At 36.7% G+C, this 16,681-nt stretch overlaps 1 protein-coding gene across 1 annotated transcript; it reads left to right on the top strand.

Annotated features, from left to right (window-relative positions):
- Nucleotides 1-232: 232 nt before the first annotated feature.
- LOC138712614 (uncharacterized) lies at nucleotides 233-13,312 on the top strand. Its single transcript, XM_069844585.1, has 3 exons — nucleotides 233-1,877; nucleotides 6,300-6,522; nucleotides 10,003-13,312. The coding sequence occupies exons 1-3, from the start codon at nucleotides 981-983 to the stop codon at nucleotides 10,227-10,229; spliced, it is 1,347 nt and encodes a 448-aa protein (XP_069700686.1). The 5' UTR covers nucleotides 233-980; the 3' UTR covers nucleotides 10,230-13,312.
- Nucleotides 13,313-16,681: the final 3,369 nt, after the last annotated feature.

Genomic DNA, 16,681 nt, shown 5'->3' with positions numbered 1-16,681 from the left:
TAATTACCAGGGCTCAAACTCGCGACCTCCCGGTCCTAGACAAGTTGCTTAAAAAGTCACGATCGTTGGAATGATCTTGAAGGCAGATGTCAGCAACACTGCGGTCCCGCCTCGATAGAGCAATATTAATTATGCAGATCAACATCAATTCCGAGCGCTATAGTCAAGAGAGCAAATGGCGAGCATGCGCACATCACATCTCCCGGCTCAAAATATTGATTCCGCTGAACACAAGGTGCATTAGCTCCGTACACTTATTGCCATATGCTTCTTTTTTATTTTCTGGTGTATTTATCTGCAAATTGCAAGTAGAAAACTACAGATAAGTGAGTTACAGGCTGCCGAGCGTGCGGACAATATCTCGTATCTACACAATCCGGCAGTTTCCGGCAGTCGGTCCTAGTTCTGTGACGTATTTGAGGTTACGTGCAGGGATACCCTCTGAATACGTAATAATGTAATAAAGGCTGGCAAGTGTAGCGGCTATAGATATAAATTGCTGCTTAAGCATGCCGGTAATAGCCTTGTAAAATCATTACAAAGGTCTCGGACACCGCCATTTCCTCTCATGTCCAATAATTTCAGTGTATGAAGTTGTAAAAGCTGCCATGACAGCTCTTTAGAGCCTGGTTTCTTGCGAGTTTACGTGGCTAATCTTTGTTTTTTGCGCAAGAATGCAGTTCGGTATTATAATGTCTTATTATGTGTGGTATTCTCAAGTTTTTATCTACGAAGATATGAAAATGAAGTTTCTTGTGGCCCACAGCATTTTTCCTGTGATGTGAATATTTGACATCAACTTATTTATTATACATCTTCAATGTGTTGTATCACTTCTAGCTTTTCTGTCTAACACAATAAGAATACATTAAGTGCAGATAGTGAAGTTTACGTTTTATTGATGATGTTTTTCTTGAAAAAGTTAATGATGTGACAATTTATGTTCGTGAAACGCGTACTGCATACACGATCTCAACGGCATGGTTCTAAATCAAGGTGGATCAGCTGTTCTCGCAGCGGTGTCTGTTCTCTCGCTTTTTCTGGCTCTCAGTGTGTACTATGTGGTGGATAATATAGCCAGGCCTGCTGAAGATTCGGACTATAGGAACAACTCTGATGAAATAAATACCGATATCTCTGAGAAGCAGAAAGTGGTGAATCCTCTAACAGAAATATTGTACCATCAATTATTTCAAAACAAACCTCTTGAAATTTGTCCTATTTATTTTAGTAATATTTGTAAATGGAACTTAATCGGTGATCAAAACATAACAGAAGATGAAAATACAAACACAACGAAACAAAAATTAAAACAGTTTAACGGTGTGATACTAAGATCATGCCAAATATTTGGGATTGTAAAATATCAAGATGTTTGTTTTTATACTGGAAACAATTTATATAAAGCTATACCGGACACGCAAACAGTTGCTCAAATATTAAACGATTGTTCGTATATAAACGATAATGGGTACCCGTGTATCCTAAGGCAGGATTCTAAATACGAGGACCAAATTCCCAGAAATGTTTGTGTCTCCGATAGCAAAACTTTGGTGAACGTGTTAACCCAGAGATGTAGGGTTCGTGAGAAATCTATAGACCCAACTAACAGCAGCGATTACGTGCCGTTTGAAGATATTATCTACGAGGAAGAAACCAAGAAATATAGGAACGAAAAGGTGAACGGAGGCGGTGTTCGCAAGAAAGGCGAAAGCGAAGGAGACGGCAACCAACAGTACAAGTCTGGCAGCAACAAGACCACGACAGGCACCAACGCCACTGCGGTCGTCTGTCACATTTTATTGGCTGCCCTGCTCGTTGTCTCTGCTTCGGTAGCTCTGTACGAAGTGTGTCGCGATCGTCTCTCCGAAAACAAGGTAACTACTTTCAAACTGAAGGTGTGGCATGTACTAAACTAGAGTGGGGTCTAGAGTTGATTCCTGACATAAGAAGTCCACTTGCAAATCTTTGCTGATAGATTAATTATTTTATACAGGAGAGAAGGCAGTGGTAGGTTATTGAAGAGTAAAGGCCCATTCACAATGAAAATTAAACACAACCGTAACATAAACACAGAAGTTTGCGTCCAGGCTACCAAATGGGATCATTCACAATGATTGACATAAACATTACCGTAAGACGTTAACATGAAAGTTTGCAAACTCCAAAATTTCATGCTTATGCTTACGTGATTTGCAAACAGAACACAATCGTGGAGCGCTGAAGTATATGACAGAATATGAGGAAATGGCGTCGTTGTTATGTTTCCATGGTTACCAAGTATGTTTGCTGTTATGTTTATGTTCCTATCGTGAATGATGGTAGAACTTCTTGATTTTACCGTAACGTTTATATTCTTAAGTTAACGCTTACGTTATGTTTAATTTTCATTGTGAATGAGCCTTAATTTTAACTGAATTTTCTCCGTTCCTTGTGAAAGGGTCACGATGTTTCTAATGGCTCTATATTCGTCTTCAAGTGAAATATGGGGGTAGGAATAGTAATAGCAGTATCCCATGCTGGGAGGTGTTAAAATTGCCACAATAAATTAACAGACTAACTGAGAAAATATGGTAAACTTGTAGACAAAGTATGTGTTAATAATAATAATAATAATAATAATAATAATAATAATAATAATAATAATACATCTTGATTACACAACTTTTAACACTGTATCACTTCGGAATATGTATGGTAAGACTTTCCTGTGTTAAATTTCAACGTACCTCGTTTACATGTTTCGACCTATTTATGGATCATCTTCAGAACTGGTCGTTGTTGGTCTTGGCGCCACTAGTTCTGTTTCCTGTGAGGGTGTGTTCCTGTGGTATAGTGTAGAGTCGAAGAGTGTGTGTGTTTTGAAGTTGAGTTGTGTGTTGAAATATACAGACACACAAAAACACACCCCAACGAAATTCTCAACACACAACTCAACTTCAAAACACACAGTCTTCGACTCTATACTATACCACAGGAACACACCCACACAGGAAACAGACAAGTGGCGCTAAGACCAACAACGACCAGTTCTGAAGATGACCCATAAATAGGTCGAAACATGTAAACGAGGTACGTTGAAATTTAACACACGAAAGTCTTACCATACATATTCCGAAATAATAATAATAATAATAATAATAATAATAATAATATATAGCCTAATAATAATAATACTTACTGACTTTTAAGGAACTCGGAGGTTCATTGCCGCCCTCACATAAGCCCGCCATCGGTCCCTATCCTGAGCAAGATTAATCCAGTCTTTATCATCACATCCACCTCTCTCAAATCCATTTTAACATTATCTTCCCATCTATGTCTCGGTTTCCCCAAAGGTCTTTTTCCCTCCGGCCTTCCAACTAACACACTATATGCATTTCTGGATTCGCCCATACGTGCTACATGCCCTGTCCATCTCAGACGTCTGGATTTAATGTTCCTAATTATGTCAGGTGAAGAATACAATGCGTGCATTTCTGTGTTGTGTAACTTTCTCCATTCTCCTGTAGTAGTAATAATAATAATAATAATAATAATAATAATAATAATAATAATAATAATAATAATAATATCATCTCGTATTAATACACATGTAAAGTGAACAACGTGATTTATGACAATATTTAATAAATTATTTAATACTGATTGCAATCGTTACCGCTGCATTTGTAATTGTATACACAATCTCCTGAAATGGTATTATACGTTTAAAATAACGATTAGGGTATACAAAACACTTCTGAAATTAAAACGTCGCGGTATTGAGCTATTAAATTATGTCAAATATTTAATAATACGTCAATGTATCGCTCCGTATCATATAATTACAAATTAAACTCACGAATTTTAGGAGAACTGTGCATAAAAATATTTAAATACCAATATAAATATTGTAATTACATAAACTACAGATGCAGAAGGAAGGTTGCAGATATAAACTGATGTAATTTTTACAGAATTATAATGGACCATTTAGGAATATTTTAAAAGTTGAGACAACTTTTCGATGTAGTTTTTTCTATACCCGCTACATACTATGAGACAAAAATTTTCAAATTTAAATATATGAGCATGAGTGCACATATCTCAAAAACATATTATGTAAGGAGCTTGATTTTTACTATTTTTAACAAGATAGTTTTTAAAATAGGCTAATATAATAGTGTTCCTCCGATATCGACTTTTTTTTTGTCATTTCATTAGGTATCTGTAGTAATTGTACGACTTCTGTTTCATCTTATTGATAACTTCACGAGTCCGAGGGCTATCTGTCACGGCATACTAAATACTATTGCCAGCTACTCAGAGTGGAAATGCGAAACAACAATACTTAACCCCGAATCTACTATTTAAGTTACTAGTAGAACGGCATGTTTTACGCTCTTTCAAAGTAATTTTTTTTTTATCTTAGGCTTCCTCGAGAGAGTAGACAGAATTCTTGTACTCAGACTGGTGACACCATCTATCTCGCTACATGTATTGGACACTTAGGGTGCTGTGCATAGACATTTCGCTAGCCCGCGCTACGAGCGTGCTAAACTAGCCCCGGCTATCGACTGATTACTTGTACAGGATTCATATCATATCATATATCACTAACACTGGTTTATGAATACGAAAAACTTTAGTTCGCCGATCATCCACCGGAAGCCCGCACTAAGAATATCTATGAATAGAGCCCTAACATAATAATTAATACAGAATATTAAATTAGTGCTAGAGCCTAGACTGGAAGATAGGTTACAAATAATTGGAGAAAAGTAGGCTTTCCTGAGCCCATGTGGAGCTAATAGTGTTGTGACAATAAAATTCAAAGGCGGAAAATTTTTCGAAAAAATGTAATACTCATTTAATTTCTTTTAACTTGACATAGATGGAATGTCGTCGCTGCATATCTTGTGAACTACGCTTTTAACTTTTTACGTTCTCAACTTGTTCCAAATGAACTATAATTCGTGAATGGCATTTCCATTTGTCAATACCATGAGGCACAGGTAGGATAAATCAAAACCTTGACGCGGTGTTAACGAATCCCATGTCTAACAGTAGTTCAGATACCCTTAACATTATTCCATCTCTGTGTCCTGCGGTTATCGGGTTTATTATTCGATCCGAAACTCGCGGATTGGAACCATGTCTGAAACGATGAAGATTTATGTCATGACTTCCTAAAAAAGGAGGGAAGGGAAACTATAGCTTTTGACACATTAAAAAAAACGCTGAAATAGGCAGAATTATCTACAAATAATTCCTCTCCCCTCCAAGTTCACTTACTTTACGGACAGATGTCTCTGTGTGCTAACACCTCAATTGAGATTACAAATAATTCTGCAAGACGTCTGATGAGGTATCTAACAAAGTATTTATCGTCGACAATTAAGCGGCATGTCTAATGGCTGGTTTTTCCAAGTATTGTTAGAAAATTTGACGACTGTTAAACTCTAAACAGTTTGTTAATTAATAAAATTGTATGTTTTCAACACCGGTTTGGTTTAACAGATTGTTAACAGTTTGTTAATTTTAAATGTAGGATTTCGGGCAGTTAACTCGTTTAACAGTTAGTTAAATATGGCCGATGTCTCCACAGCTGTTCGAACAGAAGTTGCGAAATTAATATTTTGTGTCTCTCTGTAGGGAATGTTTAGCATATGACTGGTAATATAACATTTAAAAAATACTTTGGACTGTTTAAATACATCAGTGTTATTTTATTTCTTTCGTATTTCGCATCCATAATAGCAATGAGGAAATATAACCTTACTTTGTAATTATTATTCAGCACGTCACCTACAACTTTCATTTGTCAACTGTTTGTTTATGGAGCGTGGCCTACTATAACAGGTTGTCATTTTATGCAAGTGTCATGACTCACTCTATAGTATAGAATTTAAAGATTAATTTTAGCCAATCAAAAATTGTCTTACATGTGTAGAATCATTACCATCTGCTGTTGAGTAGTTAAAACAGTGCTAACAAACGTTATAGTTAAGTGTTGGTTATCTTAAACAAAATTATGTTGAAGAAATGGAAAATACATTAACAAAGCATTAAAAATAAACAGACTGTTAATTTAACATTCGTTAAGCAAAATTGAACATTACTTGGACAAACTGGCCATTAGGGAATAAAAATCTTTGCAAGCTTAATTTAGCTCACCTCTGCCAAAATTTCAGGAACGAAGTCTTTGTCAATCTAGACACTTCCTTGAACATCCTTTTGACTATCCACCTTCTTTCGTGTGGGCTCAAATGTAACTCGAGGGATATTTTGGACATTTTGTATTGGGTTGCATGCAGTTGGGACAACAATCCATTGTCGGTGGTGATGGTAGGATCAACGCCATTGGAAGCCGCTCTTACTCGCTGGACAGCCGGCGCTGCTCATTGGTCGACCTAACTGTGAGCCGGCATGCGAGGCGGGAGTCGATACAACAGCTGACAGCCCAGCAGCCGGGGATCCTGCAGGACACCAGTAACAGCAGTGCTGCCACAGCACGTGGTTCGCAGATCAAACTTCTCGGTAAGTCAACAACGCTGTTCTGATCAAGAATACGAGTACATTAACTATTTTTAAGAATGCTATTCCATCACTTCATTGGACGTCATACTTTACTTCTTTCAACACGTTCACAGTCTAGCAAGCCTTCACGTAACGTACTGTATAAATGTCTCGTTATACGAGGGGGATCCAGGAAATAACGACCGTTTTGTTGTAATAATTAAAAAAATATATTTATTTGAAAAAACAAAGTCTGTTACATAACTGAAGCTTCCTTTACTTCTCTACATAATCACCACCTACATTTAAACATTTGTCGTATCTGTTCACTAGCTTTAGAATTCCCGTGTTATACTCCTCTGCCGCCAGTTCATTAAGCCAGGTGTTCACTGTCTTCTTCAACTCTTCATCACTTCCAAAACGCGTACCACCCAGAAAGTCTTTCAGCTTAGTGAAAAGGTGAAAATCGCTAGGAGCAAGGTCTGGACTATAGGGCGGATGATCAAAGATTTCCCAACCGAATTGATCCAGCAATTCTCGAGTTGAAGCAGCAGTGTGCGGGCGGGCGTTGTCGTGAAGAAGCACAACTCCTCTCGAAAGCATTCCTCGCCTCTTGTTTTGGATGGCTCGCCGTAGTTTTCGTAAAGTCTCACAATAACGATTTGCATTGATCGTAGTGCCTTTTGGCATGAAATCCAGCAAAAGAACACCTTTGCGATCCCAAAAGACAGTAGCCATGACTTTTTGTGTTGACAGAGTCTGTTTGAATTTTCTCGGTTTCTTGGGTGATGAGGGATGATGCCACTGACGTGATTGGCGCTTGGTCTCTGGGGTGTTGTGAGACACCCAGGTCTCATCACCAGTCACAATTTGATCAAGAAAGGCGTCTCCATCTGTGTGATATCGCATCAAGAATGTCAATGCTGAGGCCATTCTCTGAGTTTTGTGTTGGTCACTCAGTTGCCGTGGAACCCATCGTGCACAGATTTTGTGGTAGCCAAGATGTTGCGACACAATTTCACCAAGCAAAGAACGAGAAATGTCAGGAAAGGCAATATGCAATTCGTCGAGTGATGTGCGCCTGTCTTGTAAGATTCTGTCGTTCACTTTAGTCTTCAGGTCTTCTGTGATGAGTGATGGGCGTCCGGGTCGAGTTTCATCGTGGACATTTGTTCGCCCATTGTTGAACATTTCGCACCATTTTCTCACATTTCTTTCATTCATTACAGTATCACCATACATTTCTTTCAATTGCCGGTAAATTTCTGCAGGTTTCAAATGTCGGGCATTCAAAAATCGAATCACACTCCTCACCTCACAGTCGGCGGGATTATCAATCACGTCGTTCATTTTGAAATAACACAAAATGCACAATGACGACTTGTTGCAACCAATACTCACAACATTATGAGAACACATGTTAAGGAAGCCAGTTGACCTTCAAACAAGGAAGGGGAGTCAGCTGCGCGGCGGGTATGCGCGCAAGGTCGTCATTTCCTGGATCCCCCTCGTAATAAATCCTCGAGCTTCCTTACTGTAACTTACGTCTTTTCTTATTATTATCGCATTTATATGCACTAAAATATCTAAAATATGCATGCGTTTATGCTGTCAAAATCTTTAAAATATGCTCTATAATTTCAAAAACATGCACTAAAAATTTTAATTGTAGGTTTGTGCATTTTGGTACTTACAATGTACATTCTTCCTTAGACATCATTCTGGAAGCCTGCCCTTATGGCGAAACATTGCGTATACATAGGCACCATGCAATTAGAACTAAACTGGCCGATGCCCTTAGAAAACTAAAATACATCGTCTATGAAGAAGTCCACGGAAATTCCAACAATGGCAGTAACAGACGAATTGACATAATCGCCATTAGCGAATCCCTGTCTCAGGGTATGATAATCGACCCCACCATCAGATTTGAAACGTATAAAGGACAGCCTGAAGACATACATGAGGAGAAACGAGCTATCTACGTTCCAACCATCCCATATTATAAAGATAAATACCAACTTCACGATATCAGTGTTACGGGATTGATGTTTGGAGCAAGAGGAACGATACCCAACTTCTCTTCTCAATTCTGTAAGACCCTAGGACTGCACAAATCGTCAAACTTTTACGAAACCACCTATATGGACTCTAATTCAGTAAACTGAAAAAAAAACTAACGCAACATTATCTTTTTTGTTTCTCTTATTAGCTTTCATTGCTTCTTTACTTGTAACTTTTTTTTTATTCTGTAACTTGTCATTGTTTGTTTGTGTACTTGTTTACTTTTTTTCTTACTCTGTTGTCTTTCATCATTTATATTGTTTTGTATGCTTTGTCTAATGGCAGCCTCTAATTTGAGGAAGCACAATAAATACAAATTGTAATTTGATTTGCAGTACACAATGATTATTTTCTCCAAATGCTCAGAGTAAGTTTATGACGTTTATCATTGTTTGCTAAGAAGTATCTTTCCACGTCTATAGATATTATTGAGCAAAATTTGAAAGCACTTACTAGCTCAGAGGAATTTTCTTCTGGAAGCACAATGTTTTGACCTTTAAGATATTTATCCACAGAACATAAAACTTTAATGTCAGGATTTCTGCCTAAAACTGCGCACAATTTACCACTTAATTTTTCTGCATACTTTAAAGAAGCACTCTGAAGTTTAGTCTAAACTTCATTGAGGATTGAAAAAGATTCATGAAAAGACAAACCATATTTTTCAGGTCTACTTTTAAAATGGCTGGTTTGGTTAAGAAATCGACCATCACAAGTACTAACATTGTAACTCACTTTCTTACATTTTTCAGGAGATGAAAATGAAGTTTTAAAATGATCGTGTAAATTAGTGTATACAGATACTGTATGTAGAGTAACAATAAGATTTTACATACAATTGGGGAGGTTTAGAGTTACAATAATAGTACTGGGAGAAAAAGAAACAATTTAAGACCATATTAACTAGGACAACTCAAAATCATAAAAAATTGAGTTACAATGTTAGTACATGGGAGGGTCGAAATGTACACAAATTAAAAAAAAAAATTTTCAAGAATTATTTTATTGATAACTATATGAAACAATTAAGAAATCAATGTAATTTAAAAAAAAAAAACCTCTACTATAACCCAAAGCTCTTCCACTGAGCTACACAACCACTTATTTTTAGTGTAATAAATTTTTACTATTCAATGAAAAGGAAAACAGCAGTGAAATCTTATTTAGTTTTTCTCTCTTCTAAAAGTACAGTGCGCACATATTATTACTGTTTTCATTTTCCATTCTTATTCTCCTCAGACACTTGGACTCATTTTGAATACAACATTGTATTTCTTTTCTCTTTATAGAATCAAGAAAGGACAGAACATTTGTATTAATTCATAATGAACCACATTTCTGAAAGTTCTATTTTATGCCCTAAACTGTTCCTGATTGCAAGATATCGTGCGTTGGTGCAAACTACAATTAACTCAGTAGTTCTGTGTAAATTTGCAGGTGCTCGCCCACCACCTCTACTACGTCGCAGTTCGTTCCCCGCCCACATCGGAGCTGCTGCTACCTCCCCCCACCACTCTTTCTCCCCTAAAGAACATGTCCAATCACCCAGCGGGACAGCAACTCCTAACAAAATCATGTCAAGGAGGACTTCAGTGGATGCAAGTGAAGACGATTCTTCACCTGATATGACAAAGCGAAGGGTCAGATTCCTCAGGAGGCACTGAAAAATCCAAAGCAACGAGGGATCACCGTTTTAGTAATGAAAACATAACACACCTGTTCTTTCAGGACCCAGTCCAAACATTGTACGACTACGTTTGCACATTGTGTTTACTTATCTATCATTAATTAAATCAAGTAAGAGTATTTTATAACAGCAACAAATTTTAACACAGAAAAACATGAGGGAAATCGGAAACGTCTGGCGGCTAGCTGTAATATTACGATCTTACTAATAAAAACTCTATATACAGACGTTTAACTGTCTTATACTTATACAATGAGTAGCTCGTTTATAAGTCGTGTGTAAATTCCTTACTAATAATCACTACATACGTCGTGTATAACAGTATAACTGTTACACAGCTACGTCATAGTTTCGTCATTACTTCGTTACGAAAGGTAATAGAATATCTGAGGTTCTCTACTGCATCCGATAGAGCGCTCTATTGTGGCGTGTTAAATATCGATAGTACAACTGGCTCTAATCGATTATCACACTACAATTTGGTCAAAGAGTACAAGCTACAGCAATATTAGTATAATAATTCTATGATCTTTGGTTTCTTCTTCTGTGGTTACAAGCTAACCATCATCATAAAATGACAGTCGATACGAACAGCTGTTAGAGGGGCGGCCATTTTTTCTCTACATACAACGCTTAAACATGGGGTTTCGTGTATATAACTACAGCAAAGCAATTCCCATTGTATAGTTACAGCCTGTTTATACGTCCATAACTTATTCACGGTTTATTAGTAACGTTTTCTGTCTCAACTCTGGATAAGTCTCGTATAAAAACTATACACGGTTTATTAGTAAGACTGAATATGTATTAGGATGATTACTTAAAAGAGGAAACTGACTGACTTCCTTATCAGTATATACTTTCTTTCTTTTCTGGCAAGAGGAAATACAATCCTCGTAATAAAATGTTTTATTACACTTCCAAAAAATAAGCTCTAATAAGAATTAATTTAAGTTTGTATTTTTTTTTCTCTAACATGGGTTGTTTTAGGCTATAAAGACGAATATGATCAGAAATATACTAACTTGGATATTCCACCGTGTCGTAAAACTTAACATTTTCAACTTTTCGGAACTAGATACAGGTATCATCATCATCAGGACGAATATGTATGGTCAAAGAGGTCGCCTATTCTGTTAGGCTAGTTGTGTCTGGCTACTCAACTGAGCAAAGAAAATTCTTCGTTCTTGTTGATATAAGGCAGCTCATTTTTGGAGTAGATTAATATTATTAACCTGTAGTTCAAAGAAAAGAAACATTCTCCTTGGCAGATTCTATATTTGAGGAGCTTATTTTCACAACATCTCTTGTCCACCTGATAACGAAAATGAGTTTCCTATGTCCATGCATAGATTTTTACTGTCCTTAGGCCTATGTGCATCTTGTTTTCGTCAACAGTCCACAGTGAGTGAATGAAGAACAATCTTTCAACATTTGTATTTTTACCCGGAATTCACATAATGAACTTTACCAGTTTTTTTTAATTCGCTAGCTTTTACCTACACTTTTAAGAGGTCCACCAAGAATTTATCTAAACGTTTCGATTTCAGAATATCCCTCAATTCACTGTCTTCTTTGGAATTCGTAACATTTTCCACAATTATGATCTCATCAAACAAGTAAGTTTCCTTCATAATATGAACTGTTTTATGAGCAGAATGATGGGTTATTTTACGACGCCATATCAACATCTGAGGTTATTTAGCCTCTGAATGAAATGAAGGTGATAATGCCGGTGAAATGAGTCCGGGGTCCCGCACCGAAAGTTACCCAGCATTTGCTCGTATTGGGTTGAGGGAAAACCCCGGAAAAACCTCAACCAGGTAACTTGCCCCGACCGGGATTCGAACCCGGGCCACCTGGTTTCGCGGCCAGACGCGCTGACCGTTACTCCACAGATGTAGACTCTAATAAGAATTACGAGTAATTTAAGTTTGTATTTTTTTTCTCTAACACAGGTTTTTTTTAGGCTTTAACGACGAATATAATCAGAAATATACTAACTTGGATATTTCACCGTGCCCTGAAACTTAACATTTTCAACTTTTCGGAACTAGATACAGGTATCATCATCATGACGAATAGGTATGGTCAAAGAGGTCGCCTATTCTGTTAGCTAGTTTTGTCTGGCTACTCAACTGAGCAAAGAAAATACTCCGTTCTTGTTTATATAAGGCAGCTCATTTTTGGAGTAGATTAATATCATTAACCTCGAATAAATTATTTATTTATAGTTATGTTTTACATGCATTATTATATTATAATGTATACTTTATGCTATTCGAGTGTCTCACTTGTTTCAGCAATTATATAACCAATATCGAAAAATAATCCTTTTCAGTTGTTTGAGTACCCAGCCATAACAATCTCAATAGAGTAAGCGACCCTTCTGGTGATACCTGTTTGCTCTGATTATGATACCTATGTTGGCAATTTTTTCTTCTAAATTTATCTTTTAACTTGCTTTTATTTTTCTTTAATTTTCTTTACAAAACTAGACGAAGTTTAAGATACAGTTCTTGCGAATAATTTGTATATAAACCTGTTCCTATTTAAACCAGTTTTTAGCGTTCTAGTCGACAATGATAGAACCAGTGAACTGCAATTTGAAAATTCATTATTTGTATTGCATATTGACGTATAAAAATTTTCTACGATAAAACGGCTAATTAATTGTTTAGATTACCTTACCTATCCCTGAAGGTATTTTTTTTTTTCAGAGTAATAAGGAGTGATGAAACACGTATCGGAAGATCGTTGCCTCCTTAAACTTGCCGTACACAGAATGAATGATCTCTAAAATCCCACTAATATAAGGTATGAGAATTTTCGTGCTCATAAATATGATGAAAATGTCCAAGTATCGGAAGATCGTTGCCTCCTTAAACTTGCCATACACTGAATGAATTATCTCTAAAATCCCACTAATATAAGGTATGAGAATTTTCGTGCTCATAAATATGATGAAAATGTCCAATGAAAATAATGCATTCGATATATTTATCGCAACGGAGGAAAGAAGCATATATATATATATATATATATATATATATATATATATATATATAACCACAAAGAACATCGACTGAAAACAGCCACGAGAATTTTCGTGTTGGCACAACACAGAAGAAGCAATACACATCATTCATGATGTTTACACGTGACATTTTAAATCACAGTGAGACCGTTAGTAATGGTCTGTGAGCATTGATTTCAGTTCTAAGCTAAACAATGCAAACTATGGTAAGATAAACTAAGATAGCGAAAGTAAATTAACCTACCTAACGTAGAAAAACTTACAGCAAGACACACATTACTCATAATTTCGTTATAAAGCTCAGTATCAATGGTAAAAATTCAGCCTCTTGGGACAAGATAATGGTAACCCATAATTAGACCTATATTTCTACTTCAGCATGCTTCTAAAAATGTTATAGCAACAAGAATAAACAAGTTTTATGTAATTATGTGACTTGTAACTGAAAGCCAGGAAAACATTATTATTATTATTATTATTATTATTATTATTATTATTATTATTATTATTATTATTATTATTATTATTATTATTATTATTATTTTATGGGTAATGACAATCTAAGTTTTCTGCTGAAGACCAATTCAATGGTGTCAGGGTAAAGACGATTGTCATTTTTTTATGCAAATGAAGTTTTGTTCCCCAGGAAAATACACAAATTAAATTCTACATGTGGGTGTGTAAAAAACAAAAGGACATTAGCATTTGATGTGTTTTATTTATGTAGAAAATTATTTGCAATAAGGGTCCGATGTTCAATTTTCATTTAACTCAAAACTCATTTTATGGTTTATCTCCTCTAACCGAAACACCACCGAATTAATGGTTACTATTATCTTGTCACAAGGGACCTTAATTGACACCATGGCATGCTAAACTCCAAATACCGTATACGAGAAGAATTATTCACACAGGATATTGGCGAAATTATTAAGTAAAAGTAGTCACGGTACCTCAATATATAAGCACAGTCTAGTATATACAGTCGCGAAGATCAATACGTAGTAAATATGCAAACAAATAGTTGCTCACCACTAGGATCGCTAATATCGCCTCATTACAGGCAATGCAAAATAATACCGTCACAGTCTATTGTTTCTAGCACCCTCAAAACTCAAGCTTCGTGACTGTAGGCCCTATATAGTAGACTGTGATATAACTATAAAAACTGCCGTATCTCCATTTCAGCAGCATCTCCGATGTCATACTGTTAATGAGTTCGTGTCGAAACCTCCCCTTAAACTGTGCACTTTGTTCGATCTCTACAGTTGATAAAAAGTGGCTACTCATATTAACTCCACTGTTTCAAAATTGAAGTCTGAATAAAGGATTGTCTTAAATAATAATATCACAAAGGAAATCAGTAGCAGGGCACAGTATGTTAGGAAAAGCTATTATGGACTTCAAAAACATTTAAAATCAAGGTTGCTTTCATGTGAAACTAAATGTAGGTTATATTATAAAACTAATAAGACCTGCACTTATGTATGCAACTGAGAAATGGACTCTGATGGAATCTGCCATATTATAGTTAAGCATGGAGAATCTATGGACCTATCAAGGAAGGGGAAAGTTGGAGAATAAGAAGTAACCAGGAGTTCTATCAACTTCATAAATCTCTCGATATAATACGAGCAATTAAGATCTCCAGATTGGGATGGGCTAGGCCATGTTAAGAGAATTAATGAGAACGCGACACCAAAAAGATTTATGGAATTTAAAAGAGTCGGAAGACTTAGGCTTCGTTGGGTAGATTGCGTTATGAATGGCATCAGGGGTGAATGTTACTTAAGGGTGAAACGAGCGTTGAGCGACTTCCGCCGATTTTGGAAGACACCGACGCACTTGAACTGCCAACATAGAAAACAAAAAATCACACTCAATCGCTTTCACCTTCATCTTGACTGGATAATAAAAGCCTAAACTAACCTAACCTAAGTGCGTCGGAGTCTATTCCAAAATCGGCGGAAGTCGCTCAACGCTCGTTTAGCCAATGGATGGCAGCAAGATAAGGACTTATGGAGAAAGATTCTGAATGAAGCCGAGGCTCGACCCGGACTGTAGAGCTAAGAAGTTGGTACCAAAACTGTTGTATGAGCCAAGTCCTTCAAATGTTACCGGTACCAGAATTCTAGACTTGTATCTATATAAATAAATCTAGCAATGATAATATTTTTTTGGTATCGGTTATTGCTCAGAGAATGAATATGTGGAGAAATTCTATGGCGTTCACGTCATAAATGGAACTGCACCAATAATACTTTACCCAACGCCATTTTCAACGCAGCTGGTCGATTACCTAACCTAAAAAATTGGCTTTTCTCTTGGAGATTCAGTTTTAAAATCAAGTGAATCCAAATGACATTTCATGGTAGGAAGGTACAGATGTAGTTTTTCTGTATTCAATCTATTGTTTATTCAAAACTTTACATCGTCTTACCATAACCAACGCGATTCTAGCCTACAATTATTACAGTTGTGGTACGCCTGGAGTTGGCACAAAAATCTTAAAAAAACTGCCATCACATCCGATCATGCAATACGTCTTTCTTAATTATCTGCAAAAGCCAATTTACAGATGATACGGCAGTACTGGAGTATGAGAGTGAAAACCGAACGAAAATCCCTAAATCCATTTCATTAATTCCTAGAATTTTTCAAGGATTTTAAAAAGTCTCTCCACTCTAGCGTACAAATCAATAAGATAAATTAATAATATGCTTTCCAATACAACGATCTCCCCAATTAATAAAAAAAAATCAATAATTACTGACAAAGCCTCCTTAAAGAAAATTGTATGTACAGACCCAGAAACAAAATTTGGGCCACCAGAACCCAAGTTCCAGATATAACATGTACTGCGCATTCGCAGGCCCAGTAAGCAATCAGCATGCGCAGTATGTTATAACTGGAACTTGGGGAAAATTAAGGTGGCCAAAATGTAGGTTCTGGTTGTGTATAAGAATCAAAAGAAGGGGACTTTTTTTAGTGGGTTATTTTACGACGCTGTATCAACATCTCAGGTTATTTAGGTGATAATGCCGGTGAAATGAGTCCAGGGTCCAGCACCGATAGTCATCCAGCATTTGCTCATATTGGGTTGAGGGAAAACCCCGGAAAGAACCACAACCAGGTAACTTGCCCCGACCGGGATTCGAACCCGGGCCACCTGGTTTCAAGGCCAGACGCGCTGCTGTTACTCCACAGGTGTGGACGAAAGGGACTATTCTGAGTGCAATATTGAATGGTATATAAAAGGGGGGGGGCAAGATAAAGACTCTGTGCAATCCTATTTTATTCACTTCCAGCCCACCGCGCTGCAAGCTATTAATACCGGTACTTAGGCCGTGTCTCAAAGCTACATTTTCAGCTGAAGTGAACTATATTGTTGA

This window comes from Periplaneta americana, chromosome 13 (assembly GCF_040183065.1).
Source record: "Periplaneta americana isolate PAMFEO1 chromosome 13, P.americana_PAMFEO1_priV1, whole genome shotgun sequence".
NCBI lineage: Eukaryota > Metazoa > Arthropoda > Insecta > Blattodea > Blattidae > Periplaneta > Periplaneta americana.
Note: the sequence above shows the minus strand (reverse complement) of the source record. Positions and strands in the feature narration are given on the sequence as shown.

What these genes read in the sequence shown, in the direction of transcription:
- LOC138712614 (XM_069844585.1), top strand. Translation starts at nt 981, where the DNA reads ATGGTTCTAAATCAAGGTGGATCAGCTGTTCTCGCAGCGGTGTCTGTT. An exon ending in ATCGTCTCTCCGAAAACAAG is followed by an intron (nt 1,878 to 6,299) that starts GTAACTACTTTC and finishes GGTTGCATGCAG; the next exon opens with TTGGGACAACAATCCATTGT. An exon ending in TTCGCAGATCAAACTTCTCG is followed by an intron (nt 6,523 to 10,002) that starts GTAAGTCAACAA and finishes GTAAATTTGCAG; the next exon opens with GTGCTCGCCCACCACCTCTA.